The sequence below is a fragment of the Chlorella variabilis genome (genome assembly GCF_000147415.1).
Source record: "Chlorella variabilis unplaced genomic scaffold CHLNCscaffold_36, whole genome shotgun sequence".
Taxonomy (NCBI): Eukaryota; Viridiplantae; Chlorophyta; class Trebouxiophyceae; order Chlorellales; family Chlorellaceae; genus Chlorella; species Chlorella variabilis.
In genome coordinates this window covers 48419-69100 of record NW_005435052.1, presented here as the reverse complement: position 1 = coordinate 69100, position 20682 = coordinate 48419, and the positions used below count along the sequence as shown (strand labels likewise).

General features: G+C 68.0%; 7 protein-coding genes across 7 annotated transcripts in view; 3 read left to right on the top strand and 4 right to left on the bottom strand.

Moving 5' to 3' along the window:
• Positions 1-998, top strand: part of CHLNCDRAFT_141593 (hypothetical protein) — a gene marked incomplete at both ends in the record, with an annotated part of 4017 nt that extends 3019 nt beyond the window's left edge. The window contains 3 exons of the mRNA XM_005843003.1: positions 431-472; positions 598-661; positions 829-998. Coding sequence (XP_005843065.1) covers positions 431-472; positions 598-661; positions 829-998 — 276 coding nt within the window. The remainder of the gene's footprint in view (positions 1-430; positions 473-597; positions 662-828) is intronic.
• Positions 999-5335: 4337 nt separating this feature from the next.
• On the bottom strand, positions 5336-6141 carry CHLNCDRAFT_141591 (hypothetical protein; the record flags this gene model as incomplete). The annotated part of the gene is made up of 3 exons (XM_005842978.1): positions 5336-5526; positions 5721-5881; positions 6050-6141. 3 exons carry the CDS (start codon positions 6139-6141, stop codon positions 5336-5338), a joined length of 444 nt encoding a protein of 147 aa, XP_005843040.1.
• A 534-nt stretch (positions 6142-6675) lies between these two features.
• Positions 6676-8046, top strand: CHLNCDRAFT_141590 (hypothetical protein; the record flags this gene model as incomplete). The annotated part of the gene is made up of 1 exon (XM_005843002.1): positions 6676-8046. The coding sequence occupies one exon, from the start codon at positions 6676-6678 to the stop codon at positions 8044-8046; it is 1371 nt and encodes a 456-aa protein (XP_005843064.1).
• A 277-nt stretch (positions 8047-8323) lies between these two features.
• On the bottom strand, positions 8324-11032 carry CHLNCDRAFT_141589 (hypothetical protein; the record flags this gene model as incomplete). The annotated part of the gene is made up of 7 exons (XM_005842977.1): positions 8324-8408; positions 8717-8867; positions 9049-9240; positions 9430-9582; positions 9742-10039; positions 10391-10524; positions 10705-11032. The coding sequence occupies 7 exons, from the start codon at positions 11030-11032 to the stop codon at positions 8324-8326; spliced, it is 1341 nt and encodes a 446-aa protein (XP_005843039.1).
• Positions 11033-11972: 940 nt separating this feature from the next.
• Positions 11973-17693, bottom strand: CHLNCDRAFT_141588 (hypothetical protein; the record flags this gene model as incomplete). Its single annotated transcript, XM_005842976.1, has 19 exons — positions 11973-12079; positions 12263-12329; positions 12612-12734; positions 12983-13088; positions 13355-13477; positions 13732-13813; positions 14047-14152; positions 14335-14456; positions 14671-14794; positions 14975-15210; positions 15425-15488; positions 15758-15850; positions 15994-16090; positions 16255-16315; positions 16419-16518; positions 16765-16845; positions 17069-17203; positions 17354-17524; positions 17637-17693. 19 exons carry the CDS (start codon positions 17691-17693, stop codon positions 11973-11975), a joined length of 2055 nt encoding a protein of 684 aa, XP_005843038.1.
• Positions 17694-18084: 391 nt separating this feature from the next.
• Positions 18085-19659, top strand: CHLNCDRAFT_141587 (hypothetical protein; the record flags this gene model as incomplete). Its single annotated transcript, XM_005843001.1, has 4 exons — positions 18085-18264; positions 18497-18700; positions 18934-19372; positions 19511-19659. 4 exons carry the CDS (start codon positions 18085-18087, stop codon positions 19657-19659), a joined length of 972 nt encoding a protein of 323 aa, XP_005843063.1.
• A 204-nt stretch (positions 19660-19863) lies between these two features.
• The window catches only part of CHLNCDRAFT_28509 (hypothetical protein), a gene marked incomplete at both ends in the record, with an annotated part of 4382 nt that continues 3563 nt past the window's right edge, over positions 19864-20682 (bottom strand). Inside the window, 2 exons of the mRNA XM_005842975.1 lie at positions 19864-20341; positions 20521-20657. Coding sequence (XP_005843037.1) covers positions 19864-20341; positions 20521-20657 — 615 coding nt within the window. The remainder of the gene's footprint in view (positions 20342-20520; positions 20658-20682) is intronic.

The window sequence follows — 20682 nt, the reverse complement described above, 5'->3', positions numbered from 1 at the left end:
TGGTGGGGGGGGGGGGTGGGGGCTGGAGGTTCTTGGGAAGTGGGTGGGAGCGGGGGCTTCGCGAGTCGCTGCGCGCGGCAGGCTGCCCTGCCTCGCCCCGCCTGCTCGCTGCCGCGCGCGGCTGCACACGCCTGCACGCTGCCATTGGCTGGGGCATGCACCGGGCGAGGATGATAGAATGTACCCGCGCTTCTGAGCGGCCCTGTGCCCCTCTGAAGAGACTGTACACAATCATGGTTGAATTTCTTCAGCTGAGCCCACCGGCAAGCAAGAGCGCCGCTGCATGCACCGCACTCCATCCCGTGCCGCGCTGCGCTGTACTGCGCCGTACTGCCACCAGCCGTGTCCGCTCGCTGCGCTCGTGTGTGTACTGCACCATTGACGCCATGCTGCAACCTGCCTCGCCTTGCCCCTCCTGCGCCTCCTGCAGGTGCTGGAGCAGCTGCTTGACGAGAATGATTCCGATCCCAATGTGAGCTGTTTGGCAGCGCTTTAGAGCCACAACCTGTGCTGAGCAGGGACAGCAGCTTGGTCCGGAGCCATGCAGCAGGGCGCCGAGCACAGCAGCCTCTGCATTGCCCTTCCGCTTTGCCGCAGGTGTGGCTGCTGCTGGCGCTGTGCTGCCAAAGCGGCGGCGACCTGGAGGGCGCGCTGGGCGCAGGTGGGCGCCTTCTCTTTCGTTTCTTTCTTATTTTGGCAAGCGCTTCTCAGGCAGCTCGGGCGGTAGCGAGGCCGTGCCATGCCGCGCAAGCTCTGCCCTGCTTGCCGCCCGCCTCCTGCTGCGCCAACCCGCTCCCCTCCCTGAGCCCGCATCTCTGCCCCGTGTAGCTGAGGAGGGCATCTCGCTGTGCCGGAAGATGAAGCTGGCGCCGGACGATGAGACACTGGCTGGCTTCGAGGCCATGCAGGCCGAGCTGCAGGCGATGCAGGAGGGGCAGATCAAGACTCAGAAGGCCGCCGAGGCCGGCAAGGGCGGCGCCGCCGCCGAGGCCAAGTGAGCGCACTGGCGGTGATGCCGAGCCGCCATGTGTCCAACCTGTGTATCACGGCACCAGCAGCATTTTGCGCAGCATGAATTAGATTGCCGCGCTACTTCGCTTGAATTCCCTTTCTGCATCCCTGTTTGTTTGCACTACATGCATGTCTTATCCTCCTGCTAGCTGCCCAAACCGTCCCCGCTACCCTGTTGCCCTTGACCCTCATCACCCGCCTTGTTGGCATGCTCTGAACTTATGCACCTGTGATTCGACGCATCAGACAGACAGGAGATAGCCCATGGTCGACTCAGCAGCCGGCCAAAGGGGTGCAGTGAAGGATCATGCAGCGTGGCGCCAGCGTGGTGGGAGTGGCGGGAAAGCGTCACACGATGTCACACACCCGTGACCGGTGTGTATATGCCCTGCAAAAGTTCAAAGCCTGCAAGTAGTGATTCACCAGGCATGAGCTTGGCAAGACCCTTCTGCGCAGCTTCGCACCTGTACATCGGCCTAAAAACGACGCTGCACCGCTTGCAGACTCGCTTTTTCTCCCATTATTTCAACAATCAACGCCTACAAGCAAGCCAGACAACTCCAAGGCGCTCCTACACCTTGCCCGAAGTCACATTCTTGTTGATCGCCGGGCACCGGGTAAACGGCGGCTGTAGGGGGTTGATATGAGGCCGCTGATTGTTGCATGGCTCCTGAGGCTGCCTCCAGGCGCCGCCGGCAGTCCTGCGGCGCGCATGGCGGCGCCGCTCTTGCCGTCGCTTGCTTCGCAGCTTCCCAGGCGTGCCTGTGCCTTGCATGCAGCTCCAGGGCCGCGTTTCACACCTCCATCGTGTGTGGCTGGCACTCCACAGACCATACAGCCACGCTCACAACGCTCACTGAGCCCCCTCGCCTCCTTTCCCTCCCTTCTGCAGACTTTGCCAGCTGCGACAATCAACAACCATGGCAGCGGTGCTCCGCCTGGCGGCTGCCCTGGCCTGCCTGCAGGCGCTGGCGGGCTGCGCCCATGCAGTAGCAATCAACAGCGGTGCCAGCGTGATGTGGGTGCGGGCGGGGTCCAACAGCAGCCCAAACTGCCACGCGCGGTGCGCCGCCGCGGACCTGCTGCCCGTGGGCGGCGGCGCTGCGCTGGACGGCAGCAAGTCCAACGTCACGCTGTGCGCTAAGCTGGACACAGGAGAGTACCCCAGCTACTCGTCCATGTTCCCAGACGAGGCTGCTGGCCGGGCTGGGGCAGGGCGCGGCCTGCCTCAACCAGAGCCGTGCTGCCCAACAACGGCTGCAGTCGTGCAGCATAGTTGGCCCTGGCCTTGACACCCCTGCCACACGCCCCTGCCGTCCCCCACGCGCTCAGGGACGTACTATTCAGGCTTGGGCTGCCGGGTGGCCCATGTACCCATTGATGTGGGCCTGCCCTACCCTTACCCACCGTACCAGTCCACCACCGTGGAGCTGCCGCTGCGCAGCGACTACCTGTGCGGCTGCGTGCCCAAGCGCACGACGTCGGCGGCGGGGCCCAACAGTCTGTGGCTGGGGCCCGTGGTGCAAGGCCAGGCCCTGAAGTGCCCCAAGCCGGCCGGAGGCAAGAAGTACGAAGAGTCCACCCCGTTTGTGTGCCGCATCCGCACCAACACCAAGGTGGGCGCGCTGCAGTGCTGCGCTGCAGAGTACTGCAGGCACTGCCAGCAGCTGCGGCACATGGGACAAAATGTGCATGCACGCGGGTGGTGTGTGCGCACCTTTCTCCCACCATGCCGCAGCCCCTCGCTGCTCCCTCCCATCCCTACACACTCTGTAATGGCCGCCGCCATCTCGCTGCCTCACCAACACCCTGTAGGTCTACCTGGGCTTCCGCCTGGGCTCCGACAGCTACTGCCGCATCCTGACCAAGGCGGGCAGCGAGCAGGGCGCCGTGTCTGGCTACGACAAGCTCTGCGTCAGCACCGCCCTCAGCTACACCGTGTTTGGGGAGCTGCAGACGTGAGGGCGCCAGGGTGCGCGCCCCCGGGCGGGGCAAAGCGCTGCCAGCGGACGGCGTCGGTTGCAACAGTAAATGCAGCCCCAATCATATGTAATTCATCACAGAATTGACTGAGGGAACTGTGAACAATAACAACGTTGTCATTTGGCAATGGTTGCGCCATCGGTCAAGCGGCGGCGCGCTATGCATGGCGAGCTTTGAAGGGTAGGGCATTGCCTGGCGAACCGGGTCCAACCGACGTCGAATTGCGATCGCGGGCACTGCTTGGCTCTTCCAGCTGCACTGGCTATAGCTAGTCCAGTCTCCACAGGAGTGGAACTCGTTCACCCACGCAGGCGTGGTGTGCAGGAACAACCCCCCGGGCGTCCCGCGAGTGCAGGTAATACTGTTGTCGATGCTGTGTGTGGAGGGAAGTGGGGGCTTACTACCCGTTTGCCGCGTGAGGTCACATGCAAGGGCCCAGGAGCTGCAACTCACTGGGTCAGCCGTCGGACGCCGTCGGACACCGTAACGACCCCTATTCCCCGCCGCTGCAGGCGCGGTACACCCGCCAGCAGCTATTGCAGCGGCGGCAGCCAACGGCAGCCACACGTTCCCGCGTCCCGCCCGCCGGCTGACACGCAGCCCACAGCACAGCGCACCTTGACCAGCACCCGCACAGGTCAGCCAACAGGCCAGCTGCACCATGCCCCGTGGTGCACGCTCCAGGGCCCTGCTGCACGACGACTGGCGCGAGTGGCGGCGGGAGCGGGACGAGGCAGCCGAGCAAGCTGCCGCCGACGACGCAGGCGCCGCCGCCGACCCCGCTGACTCGGAGCCCTGCTTCGCCACCCCCTGGACCTTCACCTGCTTCAAACACCAGGACGTGGCCGGCGGCGGGGGCGGCAGCGGGAACGGCAGCGGGGTCATCGCTTCCACCGCCACCCAGCCGACGTCGCCCATCTCAACCACTGTGCTGGTGCTCACAAGTGAGCGGGGGCCTGGGCTGGCTGAGTTGGCTGGCTGGCTGAGTTGGCCTGCTGCCGGGGCTGGCTGAATCGGCGTGCCGCGGCGGGGGTGCCTGCCGCCAGCCGCCCCAGCTGCGGCTGCGCCGACGGCGCGCATCCTCCCTCGTGCCCTCCTGCCGCAGTGACGTGCGTGGGCATACTGGCGGTCGCGTCCCTGCTCGGCGCGTACTGCACGGTTCGGGCGCGGCGCCGCCGCCAGCACGAGCGGGCGCTGGCCCGGGCCAACCAGCTGGCAGAGCGGCTGCCGAAAGGTGGGCTGACACGCTCGCTGCCTGCGGCGTGCAAAGCCGCTGGCTGCCTGGCAGGAGCAGGCTCGCAGCCGCAACACATGGAGGCGTGCCGCTGCCCCTGTGGGCCGCAGGCGGTGCTGTAGGCAGCCAGCTGCACGTGCGCCTGCGGCCTGCCCCCAACCCCTACTGCAGCCCACCGCAGCAGTGGACAAGGCTCAGCCCCCTCCTCTGAGGCTGGCTCGCTGACTGCCTGCTTCTTCCGGTGCTGCTGCCGCTGCCGGTGCTGCAGAGGGAGCGCCCCGGGAGGTGCTGATCCCGGTGTTGGTGCTGGGCCCTGACCAAACCACCATGCACGTGGCATTCGATGAAGAGTCGGCCGCCACGTGCGGCGGCAGCGGCCGCATTGCCGCCAGCAACTGCGCAAGCGAGGCCGCCTCAAGCCCAGAGCCGGCCGGGTGCGACGCCGCTGCGACGCCGCAGGGCGCTGCGGTGCCGGGCACCGAGGCAGGCAGCGTGGCGCGCGAGCGGCAGCAGCGGAGGTGGTGGCAACGGTGGCAGCCGGCTGGCCCGGCAGCCGTCGCGGAGGCCCCTCCAGGTGCGGCCGACGCCGCTGCACCCACCACTGGCGCCCCGCCGCCTCCGAGTGGCGCTGCCGCACCCAGCAGCCCGGCGCAGCCAGGCGTGCCCGACGGCAATGCTGAGGATGCAGCGCAGCGCAGCGCCAGCGGCGGCGGCAGCGACGCGGAAGCCGAGCCCCCAGGCGCCAGCCGCTCGCTGGTGCGGCGCGTGTGGTACCCGGCATCCCGCAGCGTGCTGAGCGTGGCTGACGTGGCGGCCCTGCACGCACATGAAGCCTCCCAGCTGGCCGGCGGCAGCGCGGCTGGCATGCCTGCGGCATCCGCTGGCAGCGCGGATGCCCGCCAGTGACGGCTTGCTGGCTGCGGTGGCAGGCCCACCATGCATCTCACCCTCCCCCTGCCTCTCATGTTGTGCCTGCTCCTCTCCCTCGATCCCTCTGCCGCGACCTCATACTTCATTTGAGCTCCATTTATATGATCATTCATGCATCCATTGTAGCGACGACGTAACGAAGAGTCTTGCCGGCGACAGGGCAGGCCTGCCGGCGGCTCACCCCTGCCGCGGCTCCTGCCCAGGCTCCTCCGACCCGCCAGCCAGCGAGCCGCCAAACGCCCGCGCGGCGTGCCGGCGCAGCATCCCCACATTGGACTCCTGTATGTGTTGCGCAGCCAGCTGCTGGCACTGGGCCCAGTCAAAGTCGCCGCTGCAGTATGCTTCCCTCACTTCCATGATCCGCACGCCTGCAGGCAGCGCAGGGCGCCGCCGATCGATCAGCGGCGCAGGGCAGCCTGCTGCAGAAGCCTATACCTGATGCGTTGCTTGCTTGCTACCCAGAGCGGGTGATATGCCGCGGCCCTTGGCGGCTGCCTGGATGGGCTCTGCGGGGAGCAACCGCTGCAGCGGCGCCAGGGCTGGGCGCCCGCCGCACACCCACCCAGCATCTGGCCCCGCTCTTGCGCCATCAGTACCGCCAGCCAGGCGTCGCCGTCGCGCGTCAGCGGACGCTCGGCTAGAAAGTCGCGGAGGTATAGGAACTCTGGGGCGGGAGGCAGGTCGCCGCCCTCGCCGCCGCCCCCCACCTGCGCCAGGACCACCCTGCAGGTGCATGAGACGAGAAGGGTAGGTCAGGGCAGTCGGCGCACGGCATGTGCGTGGGACCAGCGTGCGGCGGCGCCTGGACCGCTCCTGGCCTGGAGCGCTCGGCCGGCGCAGCAGGCGCCCTTTGGTCGCCACCAGCACACCACCCCGTGCCCAGGCGCTCACCGCAGTGCCACTGCTGTGAACAGCGTGCTCAGCATGCGTGCCGCCTTGTGCTCGGGCGCCGCGCCGCCAAACGTATCGGCAGGCACATGCATCCTGGCTGTGCAAGCATGCCCGCCCCTGGCGCTCCTGCCCGCTCTCCTGTGCTTTGTTGGCTGCATAGTGAGGCGCTGGGTGGGGCAGGCGCCCCGCAGAAGGGTCCCCATAGCAAAGCAAGCGGCTTGCAGGGATGCTAATTCGTGGGATCCAGATACAGGCAAAGTTCTACAGTGTGCCAGGGCTCGTTCGGCCTCCTGGGCGGCTTTTCCACCAAGTTGCAACCGCAGCACGCCCCGCACGGAGCCGCTATAATTGAGGCTCTATTTTGGCTAATTTGGGAGTCTGCAGCCTGTGTATCCTCCATTCAGCTTCCTCAAACGTCAGCGGGCACCACTCTGCCATTCATTCCCGTCTTTGGGAGCCCAGCGAGTCTAGCTCTCCCGCACCTAAGCGCTGCAGGCGCCACAGCCTCGCCACAGGTGCACCATACGATTCCAAGGCCTGTGCATGGGCCCGCTGCGGGGTTCGGCCGGGCAAGCCGCCCGCTGACGCCTGACCCGCCTCCTGCCGCCTCCTGCAGGACGGCCAGCATGAGCAGCTCAGGAGCAGCCCCAGCAGCGCCCCTGGTCGGCGAGCAGTTCCTGGAGCGCCGCCTGCGCCGCGCGGCGGCCATCCCGATCGCCGAGCGCGGCCCCGATGTGGCAGCCTTCCTCGAGTCGGTGCAGCTGCAGCGGGAAGTGCAGCAGGCGCTGCCCATCACCGCAACGGGGCAGCCAGCGCTGGTGGGGCCGCGCCTTCGCCACCACTTGGCAGTGATGTGGGCCTTTGCCAAGTGCGTAAAGGCCATTTACATCTGCCCAGAGCTTCCGCCGCTGCAGGGTGTGGTGAGGCAGCACCTGGCTGCGTACCTGCCAATGCAGCTAGATGTACCGCCAGATGTACCGCCAGACGCTGCCCCCAGCGGCAGCGGCACCAGCAGCAGCAGCAGCAGCAGCGGCAGCGGCGGCAGCAGCGAAGAGCTTAGCGAAGAGGGCGCTGTTGAGGAGGCGCTGGCCGCCGTGGCTGAAGACCTTCGGGGTCTCTCACTGTGGCTGGAGTGCACAGCAACCACCACTTCGCCGGACCCGAATGGCGATGTGTCGCAGTCCTGGCGCGAGGTCATGGAGACTGTGGATCGCAGCAACAGGCTGATGGGTCTGCTGGAAGATGCAGCCAGCGAACGACTGATGGCTTACCAGCTTGCGTTGCTGACACAGCTGGCCCAGCACCTGCTGCCAGTGTTGGACGAGACGCCCCACGGGCAGCTGCCCAGCGTGGAAAAAATGGAGGTCAGCAGGCTTCGCCTGGAGCGTGCCGCACCGCTGCAGCCGCTGCTCACCCTGCAGCAGCTGCAGCACGTCCACATCTGCACCATGGTTCATATCGTGAACAGACAGCTGCTGCTGGCAACGCAGCACCTTGGCGTGGCCCAGGTCGCAAGGTGGCGGGAGGTGCGTGCCGCAGTGTCTGGCTGGCAGGCGAAGCTGCTGGCACTGGAGCCTGTCACAGCCAAGAGCTGCTTCTTCGCGTCGGATGCGGCCTGGCTGGCTGAGGTTCACGAGGGTGTTGGAGGCGCAGCAGCCGCGACGAGGCCACTGCGCTCCAACCAGCTCATGCAGCGTGCTTTCCAGCTGGGCCAAGCCGAGGGCAGCGACTTCTGGACCGCCGTTGCTGGCAGCATGCTGCTCACGGGAGCGGTACGCGGTGCTACTTGGCTGGGCGTGGCCGACCGCGGCATGCTGGAAGCCGGGGTGGCAGCGGCTCCGGCAGCGATGGCGGCGGCACGCCGCGGCAAGGGCGTCCTGCCAGAGGCGTGGTCTAGCGGCATGCAGTCATTGGTCGACCCGGCGCAGTACTGCAGCCGCGCGTGCCAGGTGGCTCACTGGCCGGCGCACAAGGCACAGTGCCGGCGGGATGCCTGAGGTGCTGCTCCTTGCAAGCCCCTGGCATGCATGCAATGCTGTGCTAATGCTGTGCTTTTTTGTGTCCATCGCAGTGTCTTTGTTCTTACTTTCATCGCCAAAATGTGGCACCTGTATTGTACAGCAGTATCAGGTCGGGCCGTTGCACACGTGTAAGCAGGGCAATACAAGACGATGGGGGGTTCACTGAAGGACCAGCTTCGGATGTTGTGTCAAAACAACTGTGCTGAGTTTAGGAGCACCAGCGCGCGTAAAACAGCGACGAAGGTGCCCGCAGTCAGGCAAACTTGCCCACCGCCGCCATGGCGCCCGCCCCCGCGTAGAACGACAGGAAGGCGGCGACCTGCAGCGGCCACCGCTGGCTGCGCAGGAGGGAGGAAGGGGGAAGCCGGCAGCACAGAAGGGATCGAGAAAGCGGTCGCGCTGCAGCGGGCAGGCGCAGCGGGCGCCTCCCATCTGTGCCGCAGCCGCAGCGCAGGCCCTGATGCCGCCACCTTGCCCGCCCAACAACCCAAGGAGACCACACACACCGCCAGGAAGGGCTCTCAGGTGGGAGCGAGCGGCAGGCGAGAATCCGTGTCCGGGAGACGGGCGGGCAATGTGTGTGCGCCCGCGCCAGCTGGCGTGCGAGGGTGGCCACCCGCAGCGGCAGCCTGCCTCGCTGCCTCACCTGCGCAGCCAGCGGGAGTCTGTCATCATGGGCGTGATGAGCTCGCACAGCACTGTGTAGATGAGGATGCCGGCGGACAGGGCGTCGCAGATGCCGGATGCCAGCAGCGCGGCGGCGGCATTGCGGTTGAAGCTCTCGCGCACCGCGATGCCTGCGGGGAGCAGGGCAGGGCGGGTGAAGCCGGGCGGTGCTGGTGGTGGGCTCGGCGGCAGCAAAAGGAGCAGCGGCGGCCGGCGCGGGGAGCTTCCACCGGGGCCGGGGGGAGGCAGGCGTGCGCTACACGGGCCAGCCGGGGAGCGGCTGCGGCCGGGCGCCCTCCGCCGCGCGCGCACCGATGGCGATGCCGGCGGGGGTGGTGACCGAGAAGGCCAGCCCCATGGCGCCGGCCTCCCTGGCGCTCAGCCCAGAGTCCACGGCGGCGGAGCCGATGGCAAAGCCCTCAAAGAACTGGTGGAAGGAGAGGGCCACGAGCAGGGTCTTGAAGCCGGTGCCGGAGGTGACCCCCAGCGTCAGCCCAATCATGACTGCAAGGGGGCAGGCAGGCAGGAGGGAGGCAGGGTACAGGTCGGCAGGGCAAGCAGCGGGTGGGTGAGCAGGGGCGAGGGGGACAACAGGGTGGCTTGCGACGGCTGGGGGCGTGCGTGCATGGGTGGCGCAGCAGCGCAGAGCGCAGGGAAGCGCAGCAGGCACCCCCCGTGCGCGTGCATCCCCACCTGAGTGGAAGATGATACCTGCCTCTGCCAGGTACAGACCGATGATCTGGGAGGCGGGGGCCGGGGCAGCCGCTCCCTGCTGCGGCCCGACGGGCTGCTGCGGCGGCAGTTGGTGGCCCAGCAGCGGCAGCGTGCTGCACACCTCGCAGGCCCCTGCAGCGGCAGGCGGGGAATAGAACAGGCAGTCTGACTGACAGACTGAAGGACTACCAGGTGCAGCCGCCCTTGAGAGCGCTGAGCTGAGCTGCACGCAAGGGCTCTGCCAGCACATGGCAGCCGCCAGCGGACAGCAAGCACGCAAGCTCGCGCCACCTTCTTGCTCGTCTGCGCTTCCGCCAGCCTCCCCATCCGCCGCTGCTGCCGCCGCCTCCGCCTGGCCCTGCTCTGCCGCTGCCGCCGCCCCCGACTCCCCATCCGCTGCTGCTCCTGCTGCGCCGGCGCCTGCATGCTGCACTGCCGGTTCTTTGGAAGAAAGCGCGGTGATGATGGACACATGCCACGCGTGGCAGCCATCCTCCAGCTGGCTGTGAGCTAGCGACTGGCTGCGGCTGAGGTCACCGCCCACCTGCTGCTGCTGCTGCGCCGCCGCCTGCTGCCGCAGGTGCTGCCCCTGGTTGCAGGGGAGGGGCATGGGCAAGCGAAGGCAGTGACGCGCATGCACTGCCGGAGCAGACAGCAAGGTGCCTGGATGAGGTGGCCGCAGCAGCAGCAGTGGCAGCAACGGCGGCTCCAGTCACGTTGGCCGGGCAAGCGCGTGGTGCACAAGCCACTGGTGCGTAAGCCTGCCTTGATGAGGCAGCCAATGGGGCAGCGGCAGCGGCGGCAGCAGCGGCAGGCATGCCAGCCGTTGCATCCAGCCCCGCCCAGCCATCCAGCCCCCAGCCCAGCCATCCAGCCCAGCCCAGTCCAGCCCAGCCCAGCCTGCCTTTAGGAGGAAGTCGATGAGGTGCATGAGCAGCACCGCCAGCGTGACAAACAGGTAGGCCCAGCCGTCGAAGCTGTCGGCCCAGGCACGCGGCAGGCAGGGGCTGGCAAAGCTCTGCGCCGCGGGCAGCAGCATGTGGATGAAGCTGGTGGAAAGGATGGTGCCGAAGCCTGCACGTGGGAGCGGGGGGCGTGCCGGGGAGGGTATGGTGGGCCAGGATGTGTTGAGTGAGGGCCTCATCTCCTGCCAACGTATCCCCAGCCTCCTGCCAACCATCACCAGCCTCCCAACCCCTGGCCGCCCGCCTGCCCCAGGCCGCCTGCAAGGCCGCCCCAGCCTGAGCAGCTCACCGAAGAAGGTGCCCAAGCGGATGGCGGTGGAGACGGCTGAGGAGGCGCTGGAGAGGTGCAGCGCCACGGGGCCTAGCGACCCCGCCAGAGACACGCCCAGCAGCACAACCACGGCAGCCAGGTGCAGTGGCAGGTCATAATCCTGCTGCGCCCCCGGCCCGGCGCACGGGTCCCCTGGCTCCGGCTCGGGGCCCTCCCCCGGCAGCCCCGATGGTGCTGCGGGGCAGGCGGGAACCGGGTGGCGGGTTGGAAGGCGGCAGTAGGCGGCGGCGGCGGCGGGTGGTTGGAACGGGTCGCGGAGCCGGCGCGGCGTGAACCGCGACGTCATTCAGTGGAAGCGCCACAGGCGATGGCTCACCGCTTGCTGCTGCTGTTGCGACGGCGCCACCGATCAAAGGCCGCGCTGCTGCGTTTGTTGGGTACCTAGGGACCTGCAGATCGTGATTTTCCACTCCAGGATGCTCCTCTGCGCTCGCCGCCAGCAGGAGAGTGACGCAGGCTACAACTCTGAGGCGGACACGCCACCCGGAAGGCGGCATCGTTCGGCTCCAGACACGGCAGGATGGGAAATGACGGAGATGAGGGAGCCGCTGAAGAGACACCCCCACGGCAGGCCATGCTGGCGCCCCGCCTGCTGTGCGCCGCGGGCCGCCTTCCAGGCCGCATCGGCCTCGAGGCATCTGCACGGCCTCATGCACATACTGCATCAGTGGTTGCAGTGTGGAAAGGCGTGCACGGAAGGCTTGCTGAAGCATAACGGTTATTTGGAGGGCGAACTCTGGCTCGGCGGCAGTGAGTAGCAGCAGAGTGGCGCCGCCCCAGTATGACCCGCTACCCTTGCCCCGCTGGCCGTTGCCCCGCTGGCCCTTGCCCGGCGGCTAATAGCCAGAAAGCTCCACGCCCAGCCACCCCCTGCCGCCGCCCGCCAGCCTTCCATGCCGCAGGCCCAATTTTACGTGCGGCTTAATCGGCGGCCACACCAGTAGCATAGACGCAGAGTCAACGGTGCTTCCCACCTCGCAGCCAACAGCTGCTGCTGTTGCTCGGGTGCCCCCCAGCGGCGGCATGGCGACGAGCGTGCTTACAGCGCGAGGGGCAGCGGCCCGGAAATGCAGCGACGGTCGGCAAGGCAGCCAGAGCATTCACAAAGAGGGTGGGCGCCAAGCTGCCGCATCACATCTCAAGCCAGGAGCGAGCCGCCCCTCCGCTGCCAACAGGAGCACCGCCGGCGCTGCCGGCCGCCGCCGCCCGCTCTCGCTCCACCCAGCTCACACCACCCCCAGCAGCGTGCGCACTTGCGCGGGGGTGTGGCGCACCGCCTCTGCCACCTCTGCTGCCGGGTAGCCGCTGCCGGGGTCTGTCAGCGCCGCATGCACTGCGCAGGCGGGCGCAGGCAGGCGCGGGTGAGGGCCGACGAGAGTGGCGGCGCACCGCGGCAGCGGGTGGGGAGGGGGGAGGGGGCCACGGCCCCGGGGGCGGGCAACGCAGCCAGCACCGCTGCACTACCCACGCCGCTCAAATGTTGTAAATATACGTTTAACTAGCAGCATTTGCCTACCTGCGGCATAGGCATCTGCCAGAGACTGCAGCACTCTCTGGATGGCCTCCGCCTTGAGGCGCGGCACCTGCGGGGCAGGGGAGGGGCGGCCAGGGCGGGCTTGAGAGGGAGGGGTGGGCCCCCGCGGGTGGGCTGATGGCGCGCGGTGGCTGGCTATACTGCATCCTGTTTTGTGTGGCGGTGTGGTGCCGGTATATACCGATATTCTTTATATATAAAACATATATACACAGTTTTGATAGGCTGTACGTACACTGCACCAACATACTATCCATATCACACGCATGCCCACGCAGACTGCTGAACACCCGCATGCATGCAGGCGCACCCACGGCTGTGGACGACCCACCTGCAGCTTGGGCAGCTCAGGCAGCATGGCTGGGTCCGACAGGCGGGCGAAGAAGGTGCGCATGGCGGCGCCCACGCGGGGCAGCTCCAGCGAGGGGTCCCCCGCAGCAGGCTGACCCTGGTCCTGCGGGCGGGCGGGCCAGAGAGAGCCGCGATGGGACAGGGGTGGGTGAGGCGGGGGCGCAGGAAGGAGGAGTTGGCCTGGTGGTGGCATATGTGTGTGGGTGTTTGTTTGTTTGGTGTTGGTGTGTGCAGGTCCAGGGGAGGGCCCACAGTCGGGAACGCCAGCCAGGCGAGGAACCCAAGGACGCGCTTGTGGAGGAGGCGTCCGGCGCGGGAAGCGGCGGCCCGGCGCAGGCAGGCCGCCCTCACCTGCAGCTGCTGCAGGCGCGCCGCCACCTCAGCCAGCCCGCACTTGGCCAGGGTGCGTGCCACCTCAGCGCCCACCACCGCCGCCACGTGTCCCTCCAGTGCGTCGCTGCAGGCGGGAGGTGGGGCGAGGGCAGGGTGCCGGCAGGCGGCAGGTGGTGGGCGTGGCGACCCGGGGAGATGAGCGGGCAAGTAGGGAGGGCACGGGCGCGCGCCAGCCGCCGAGCCGGCCGCCGAGCCGGCCGCCGCACATGCATGTGAGGCAGCAGGGCAGCCAGGCGGCACGGCCGGGCTGCCGGCACCCTGGCAGCCAGCCACCCAGCCACCCCGCCCCAGGCCGGCCCCCCAGGCCAGCCCCCCAGGCCAGCCACTCACTGGAGCTGCTGGGCCTGGGCCAGTGCGCACTCGTGGCCCGCCAGGGGCGAGGCCAGCACGAACAGGCAGTTGACCAGGTACACCCGCTGGTCTGTGGGATCGAGGTGGGAGCCCTCGTCCACGCTGCAGGGGGGAGGGAGGGAGGGAAAGGAGGAGGGGGGGAGAACCAAGTGAGTGTCGGGTGTGAGTGTGTGTGTGGGGGGGGGGGGGAGGGGGAGACGGAACGGGGGAGGGACTCTGGAAGGGGATGGGGGCGAGATGGCGAGGGCAGGGAGGTATGCGCAAGAGCAGGAGGGGGCGGGGCAGAGAAGCATGGGCACGGCAGCCTGCCAAGTCCTAGCCCCGTGCAGGCAGCTGCAGGAGCAGGGGGTGCTCACCGGGAGGCGGCGGTGGGGTTGAGGGCCTCGCTGCTTCGGGCGCACATCTCCACGAGGGGGTCCACCACAGCAGACAGCACGGCTGCAACAGGGGGAGAGGTGCCAAGCGTGTGTGCGAGCCTGTCTGTGTGCGGTGGGCGAGTGGGCAGGTGTGGCGGGTCGGCGTTGGGGCTGGGGCGAGGAGGGGGCGCGGCAGGCCGACTCGCCGGCAGGCCACAGGTGGGCAACCTGAGATGTGCAGGCAAAGGCGCAAGCAGCAGCCGGCGGCCCGGCTAGCCACCGCAGCAGTCCGAAGCAGGCAGCCCCCAACCGGACCTGAGAAGTCGTCCACACCGGCCTGCTGCCCCTCCGCCTGCTGCGGGTCGAAGCTCTGCTCGTACGAGGCGATGAGGTCGGCCGCCAGCTGGGCGCCCTCCAGCAGCTGCAGTACACGCAGTACAAGGCGGCACAATGACGGTACACTGTTGGCAGCAGCAGCTTGGCAACCACAGCGAGGAAGCAGCCTGGAAATGTCACGGCACAGCGAGCAAAGTGGCATTCTGGCTGCCCTTTCCCCTGCCTGGCACAGCCCTACTGCCGCTCCTTAGCCCCTCCCCCAAGCACCTGCGGCGGCGGCGCCAGGTCCCGCGGCGGCGGCGGCGGGTAGCGCAGCAGCTTGTCGCCCCGCTGGCGCAGACCCTCCTGGAACGTGCGCACCGCCATGGCTCGGCTGGACCGCAGCGCCTCTGCAGGCGGGGGCAAGCAGCGGTGCGTTGCTTACGCTCGCTCGCTGTGGGCAGGGTGGGGTGGGGCCCAGCATGTGCTGCCTGTGCTCGTCTGTGCGCAGACGAGGCAGTGGGGTCGAGTCTGGATTGAGAGCATACACAGCCGCCACCACACGATCGCTAATGCAGCACCGAACACACGGCCGCTGCCCGCACCAGCGCAGCCCATGCGCACCTGCCAGCTGGCTGCCCGCCCCCAGCAGGCTCTCCACAGTGGCCAGGTAGAAAGCCAGCAGCTGGGTGAGGCGGAAGCATAGCAGCGGCGGCGGGCTGCTCATCAGCACTTGCTCGATGCGCACCTGCTCGGGGCAGCGGGACAGGGGGCGGTGCGAGGGAGCAGTGTGTGTGAGGGAGCAGTGTGCGTGTGTGTGTGTGTGTGTGTGTGTTTGTGATGGGGTGTCATGCGTGTGAGTGAATTGTGTGTGCGAGGAGTGTGAGTGGTGGGCGAGTGCAGGCGGTAAAGCCCACTCCTTCCCCACCTTGACCGGCCGGCACACGCTCTCAAACACCGCATCCAGCAGCTGCGCTATGGTGGGGGCTCCCCCGTCGGCGGCCCCACCCACGCCCATTTCTGCCGCCGCTGCCGCTGCCGCCGCCGCCCCGCCGCCGCCGCTGCCGCTGCCATTCTGCTGCTGGTGCTGGGAGTCGTCTCCGAACAGGGAGACGAGGAACTCTTGCTCGGAGGCCAGGGAGGCATGTAGCCAGGCCAGCATGTCTGCAGGAGGCGACAGCGTGACAACAGGCACGGGAAAGGGGCGAGGTGGGCGGGCTGAAGCCGGATCGCTGCGCCCGCTGTCCTGTCCGAGGGCAGGTGTCAGCAGGAGGGGGAGAGTGCTAGGGTAGAAGGAGAGGCTGCGATGTGAGGCGGAGCATGCAGAGCGCGGGGCACAGCCGCGGCCCCTTACCCCAAAGGCTTCACCGCCGCCCACCTGAAACATAGCGCCGCGGGTCGTGAGCATGCACCTCAATCGGGCGTGGGCCGCGCGTCAGCGCCTGCAAGAGACGGGCGGGAAAGTGCATCAGCGTTTGCACGGCTAACTCAACCCACACTGGTGGGAGTGGTGGGGGTGTATGCAGCACACGGCAGGTGTGCATGCCAAGCTAGGCTGGCGGCATGGCACAGGCCAGGTGCAAGCTGCTCCGAGCAGCACCGGCAGGGCAGGGGTTCCTCCCTCCCGCCCCCCGCCGCTTGCTGCGATTGGGAACACAGCTCCTCTCCCAGCACTGCACAGCCCCACCCCTCTCAGGCCAGCCCTGCTGACCACAGCACCAGCCCTGCTCGCCTTGATGAAGCGCTGGAAAAGCGCGGTGTGCCGCGCCTGCGCCACCTCCTCCGCACAGTACTTGAACAGTACCTGCGGTATGGTACCGCAGCACAGCGTTTGAGATGGCAGCGGTGCCCCACAGCAGCAGGCAGCGGGCCGCCCGGCGGCACGCGGGGCGAGGAGGGAGGCGAGGACAGGCAGGGGCCGGCAGCAGCTGCCGTGCAGCTTCTCACCGGCCGCTCCCGCAGCGCCGCAGCCGCCTGCTGCAGCAGGGGGTTGACCTCGGGTGCGTCTGCCTCGCTGAGCTCCCGGCACTCCTGCTGCACCCACCTGCAGGCGGGGGGGCGGGACAAGGGCAGGCGGTACGGATATGGCAGGCGGTACGACAGGGCCAGCATCACAGCACGATGGGCTGGACCGGCCCCGCCGACTCCCAGCATCGCCAAATCAAGCATCGCCAAATCGATTGAGACAAGAACAGACCAGGGCGATACCTGCACAGCCGCTCGTAGGCAGCTTCCTGCAAGCTGCCCATGGTGTCCATGAGCTCCAGCCCTGCACGCAGGCACTGTAGTGCGCCCAGTGAGCACAAGCAGAGGAGCAGAAGGAGAAAGAGAGGCACTCGTTGCGGCCAGGCCGCTGCCCGCCCGCTTCTCACCTGCTCGCTGGTGGTGCGTGCGCAGCAGGGTCTTGCAGTTGCCGTGGATCTGGCGCACGTGGGCCAGGGCCTGGAAGAAAGCGTCGCCCATCTCCTCGCCCTGCGCCGCCACCGCCGGGGGCCAGGCACGGTACAGCAGGCGGTATCATCACAAGGATGCAGCAACTGATCCCCAGGACGCCATCCAAGCCATTCACAGGAGGGCAGGGTCCAGCAGGTGGAGCGGATGTGCATGCATCGGCATCGCAGGCAGGCAGCAGGGGCCTGAATGGCAGCGGGCTGGCACCACACCGCAGCGGCTGCTCCCCGCGCTGCGCAGCAGAACAGACATCCCATGCCACCCCACCTGCAGTGCTGCTGCCTCTGAAGGCGTGAGCTGGTACTGCTCCAGGAACCGCCCCACCAGCTGCGACCGCGTCTCGCTGACCTGCTCGGAAGGTACGGCAAACAGGCAGAGGCAGGGGGTGGGCTGTCGAGGTGAGGCTGAGGTCTGCCCTCCCACAGCACATTGCTGACACCAGCGCAGCACAACCCTGCGGGAACACAGCGGCGCCTCCCGAAACACACCACACAGCCCCAGCCGCAGCAGCAGGCTTCAACCGCAGCAAGCGGAGCTGCTGCGCTCAGCCATGTCTCACACACATGCGCACCTGCAGCGCCCGCTGCAGCTTGTCTGTGTCATGCAGCAAGTCGGCGGCGGCCGAACGGGACCCCGCCAGCGAGGCGCCCATCGACTCGCAGCAGGCTGACAGGGAGTCCAGGTCTCCCTGCACCACATCCAGCATCTGCAGGGAGGGAGAGGGAGAGGCGAGGCGGTCTGGGGTGGGAGACGGCGGCACGGTGAGGCTATGGCAGCACCGGCGGGGGAAGGTGGCACATGCGAGTGGCAGGCTCACCCGGCTGCCTGACACGTGTTTAGGCGGCTGCCCACGCACCTTGATCACGCCCTGCGCCTCCTCCAGGAACTGCTCGTTGATGCGCACGCCCTGGTTCTCGATCGTGCTGCGCAGGCGGCGGCGGGCGGCGGGGGAGTTGTCCTCGAAGAAGTCGGACAGCGTGGCCAGCGAGCCCACCACCTCGGGCGCCTCAGTGCGCGTCTCCATGATCTGCAGGGAAGGAGTGGCCGCTGGGCGCAGGTTTAGGCGCAGTTTGTTTGCGGGGCGTGCGATCGCGGCCCTGCCGTCGCCTGCTCCCAGCTGCTTCACGCGCCTTCTTCACTTTGCGAGCCAGCCCGGGCGCCAGAGCGGGCTGAGCCCCGCTGTGAGCGCTCGCCATGGCTGCTGCTGTGTCTTTCTGGTGCAGCTGTTTCACTGGCACTGCTTGTCCAAGCGATCAGAATACCCAACAGCCCAACAGGCCAACCACAGAACGATCGGCGCCAGGTGGACTTCAAGACATGTCGTCGTTCCATTCGGCAAGCCCGCATTGCCCGGCCATCATTTGAACCTGCAGTTTGCGATCGGCATCGCGCCGACGGTCTGAAAGCCTCCCTGCGCATGCTCCACCATCCAAGTTTCACGGCTGCTTGGTTTCTGTGACGGCTGCCGGGCATTGACCATTGATTGAGCCTTTGAAGCACATCGGGGTGCAGCAGGGGCGCTGCGGGGAGCTCCAGCGGCGGACAGCCAGCGACCGGCGGCAGGCGGCGGCGGGGGCCAGAGCCTGAATGACGGCTGGGAAGAGCGGGCTGCACCCGGCTGCCGACTATGTGGCAGGGGCCATCGCGGGCAGCGCCAACATCGCCCTGGGCTTCCCTGCAGACACGGTCAAAGTGCGGCTGCAGAACAGGCTCAACCCCTACAATGGCGCCTGGCACTGCGCCACCTCCATGCTGCGCAACGAAGGGGTGAGGGCTGCTGGGTGCGGGAGGGGCAGAGGGCTGTACCCTCGGGCAAGGAATGAGGGGCTGGCTGGCCGGGGCTCGCGCACTCACGGATACATCAGCGGGAGTCAGGAGGCTGAGGGAGGGAGCGAGGCGGCCAGTCAGCAAGCGGCTGCAGGCTTGCAGCGCCCGGCCCGAGTTTCTCATGCTAAGCTGCTGAGGGGCCTTGGCGGTACCGCCTGCGTGCCGCCCGCAGGCACGGTCACTGTACCGCGGCATGTCCCCGCAGCTGGTGGGCGGCGCGGTGGAGACCGGGGTCAACTATGCCGTGTATCAGGCCATGCTGGGGCTGACCCAGGGCCCACGCCTGGCGCTGCCCGAGGCGGCGGCGGTGCCGCTGTCGGCCGCCGCTGCCGGCGCGGTGCTGTCCGTCGTGCTGAGCCCGGCGGAGCTTGTCAAGGTGCGGGCGCTAGACGGCGCTGCGTGCGGGCCTTTGGCGGCATGCAGGCGGGATGGGAGGTGCCCCCGGCTGGTGTTGTGTGTGGGCAAGCAGCATGGCCAGCCGGCTGGCCAGTGTATGGCTCGCCCGCCCACGCAGGCTGCGAGAGGGCTGCTGTCTGCATGCTGGCCAGGGTGTTTCCCGCACATGCAAACACACCACCTGCCCGCTGCCCCCGCGCTGCCCGTCTGCAGTGCCGGCTGCAGCTAGGTGGCACAGAGCGCTACCACTCGTACCGCGGCCCTGTCGACTGCCTGCGCCAGACGGTGCAGCAGGAGGGGCTGCGCGGGCTGATGCGGGGGTTGAGCGGTACCATGGCACGGGAGATACCGGGGAACGCCATTTACTTCAGCACCTACCGCCTGCTGCGGTACTGGGTTTCAGGTGGCGACCCCGCAGCGACCGCCGCCGCCGCCTCAGGTGCCACAGTAGCCGCAGCCAGCCAGCCCCGCAGCCTGCTGGCATTCCTGGTGGACTCGGCGTCCGCGGTGGTGTGCGGCGGGCTGGCGGGGATGGTGATGTGGGCGGCGGTACTGCCCCTGGATGTGGCCAAGACCCGCATCCAGACCGCCTACCCGGGCAGCTACCAGGACGTGGGGGTCGCCCGGCAGCTGCACATGGTGTACCGAGAAGGTGGGCGGCAGCTGCCTGGCCTCGTGCGGCAGTTGGGTGGGTTGGAGCCCTGGGAGAGCACAACCCAGCCGGCCCTCTGCCACCTAGCCACAATGCCCAGTCACCCACACCCACCCACGCCCACCCACCTGCTTGCAGGCGGCATCCAGGCGCTCTACGCGGGGCTGAGCCCCACCCTGGCACGGGCCTTCCCAGCCAACGCGGCGCAGTGGCTGGCCTGGGAGCTGTGCATGCAGCAGATGCAGCAGTGGGGCGGGGGAGGAGGGCGCGGCGGGAGCAGCACGTAGCGGACGGGACAGCCGCAGAGCGCGCGCCTCCATGCGGTCTGCTGTGCTTCCAGTTGTGAGAGACGTTTCAGAGTCAGAAAGAATTGAGAGACAGAAGCATGACTGACACAATCTGAACAAGAACGCAATTATGCAACGAGACAAACAATGAGCTGATTTCTGAGAGAAAACAGGGCGGGCAGCTGAGATCCAACAGCGCTGCTGCTATGCAGGCAGCAGGTGCTGCTGCCGCAGCATGGCCTCTGGATCGGGGTACCAGCCCCCTCCCGCCTGGCACAGGCCGCCGCTGCTATTGCTGCCGCTGCTGCTAGCACTACTGCTGCTGCTGCTGCTATGACTGGTGCTGGTGCTGGTGGTGGGAGAGGACAGGAGATCTTCCACCATGCAGTGAGCCTCCTTTGCGCCTCCAGGCTGCAGCAGCCAGGCAGGCGCAGGGGCCACACACGCCAGCGTCGGCAGGCAGGCGGGGTCAGAAGCTGCCCCACACATCACACCCCCGGCCCGTCCCCACGCAGTACTACCGCCAGTCCCGCCCACCTCTAGCAGGCGGTGGCGCAGCAGCTCGCCGGCTTCCCTCCCGGTTGGGTTGGGCGCCAGGTGGTCCCTCCACACGGCGGCAGACAGGCACTGGGCGTACAGGTAGCTGTAATAGGTGGCCCCGTATCCCACCAGGTGGGTGAACCTGCGGTACCGTCATCGCAGGCGGGAGGTGGAAAGGATGGTGGAGGCTCGGCGAGGGGCTCCCCACAAGGTGTCATGCCAGGCGCTGCCGCTGCAAGGCGCGACCAGGGTGGCCTCTAGCACGGCTTGGGCGAGCTGCGCGGCAGTGGGCGCAAGCACCGGCTCCGACCGCCCGCGCACCTGATGTGCGGGTGGCAGCCCTCGGCGTGGCCCAGCGCGCTGTGCTGGCGCATGATGTCTGCCACCTGCTCCTCGCCGGCGTGCCCCGTGGGCGGGTCGGGGCCGTGCAGGAGCTGGTCGATCAGGCAGTACTGGAGCTGCAGGGGGAGCAGTACAGGGATG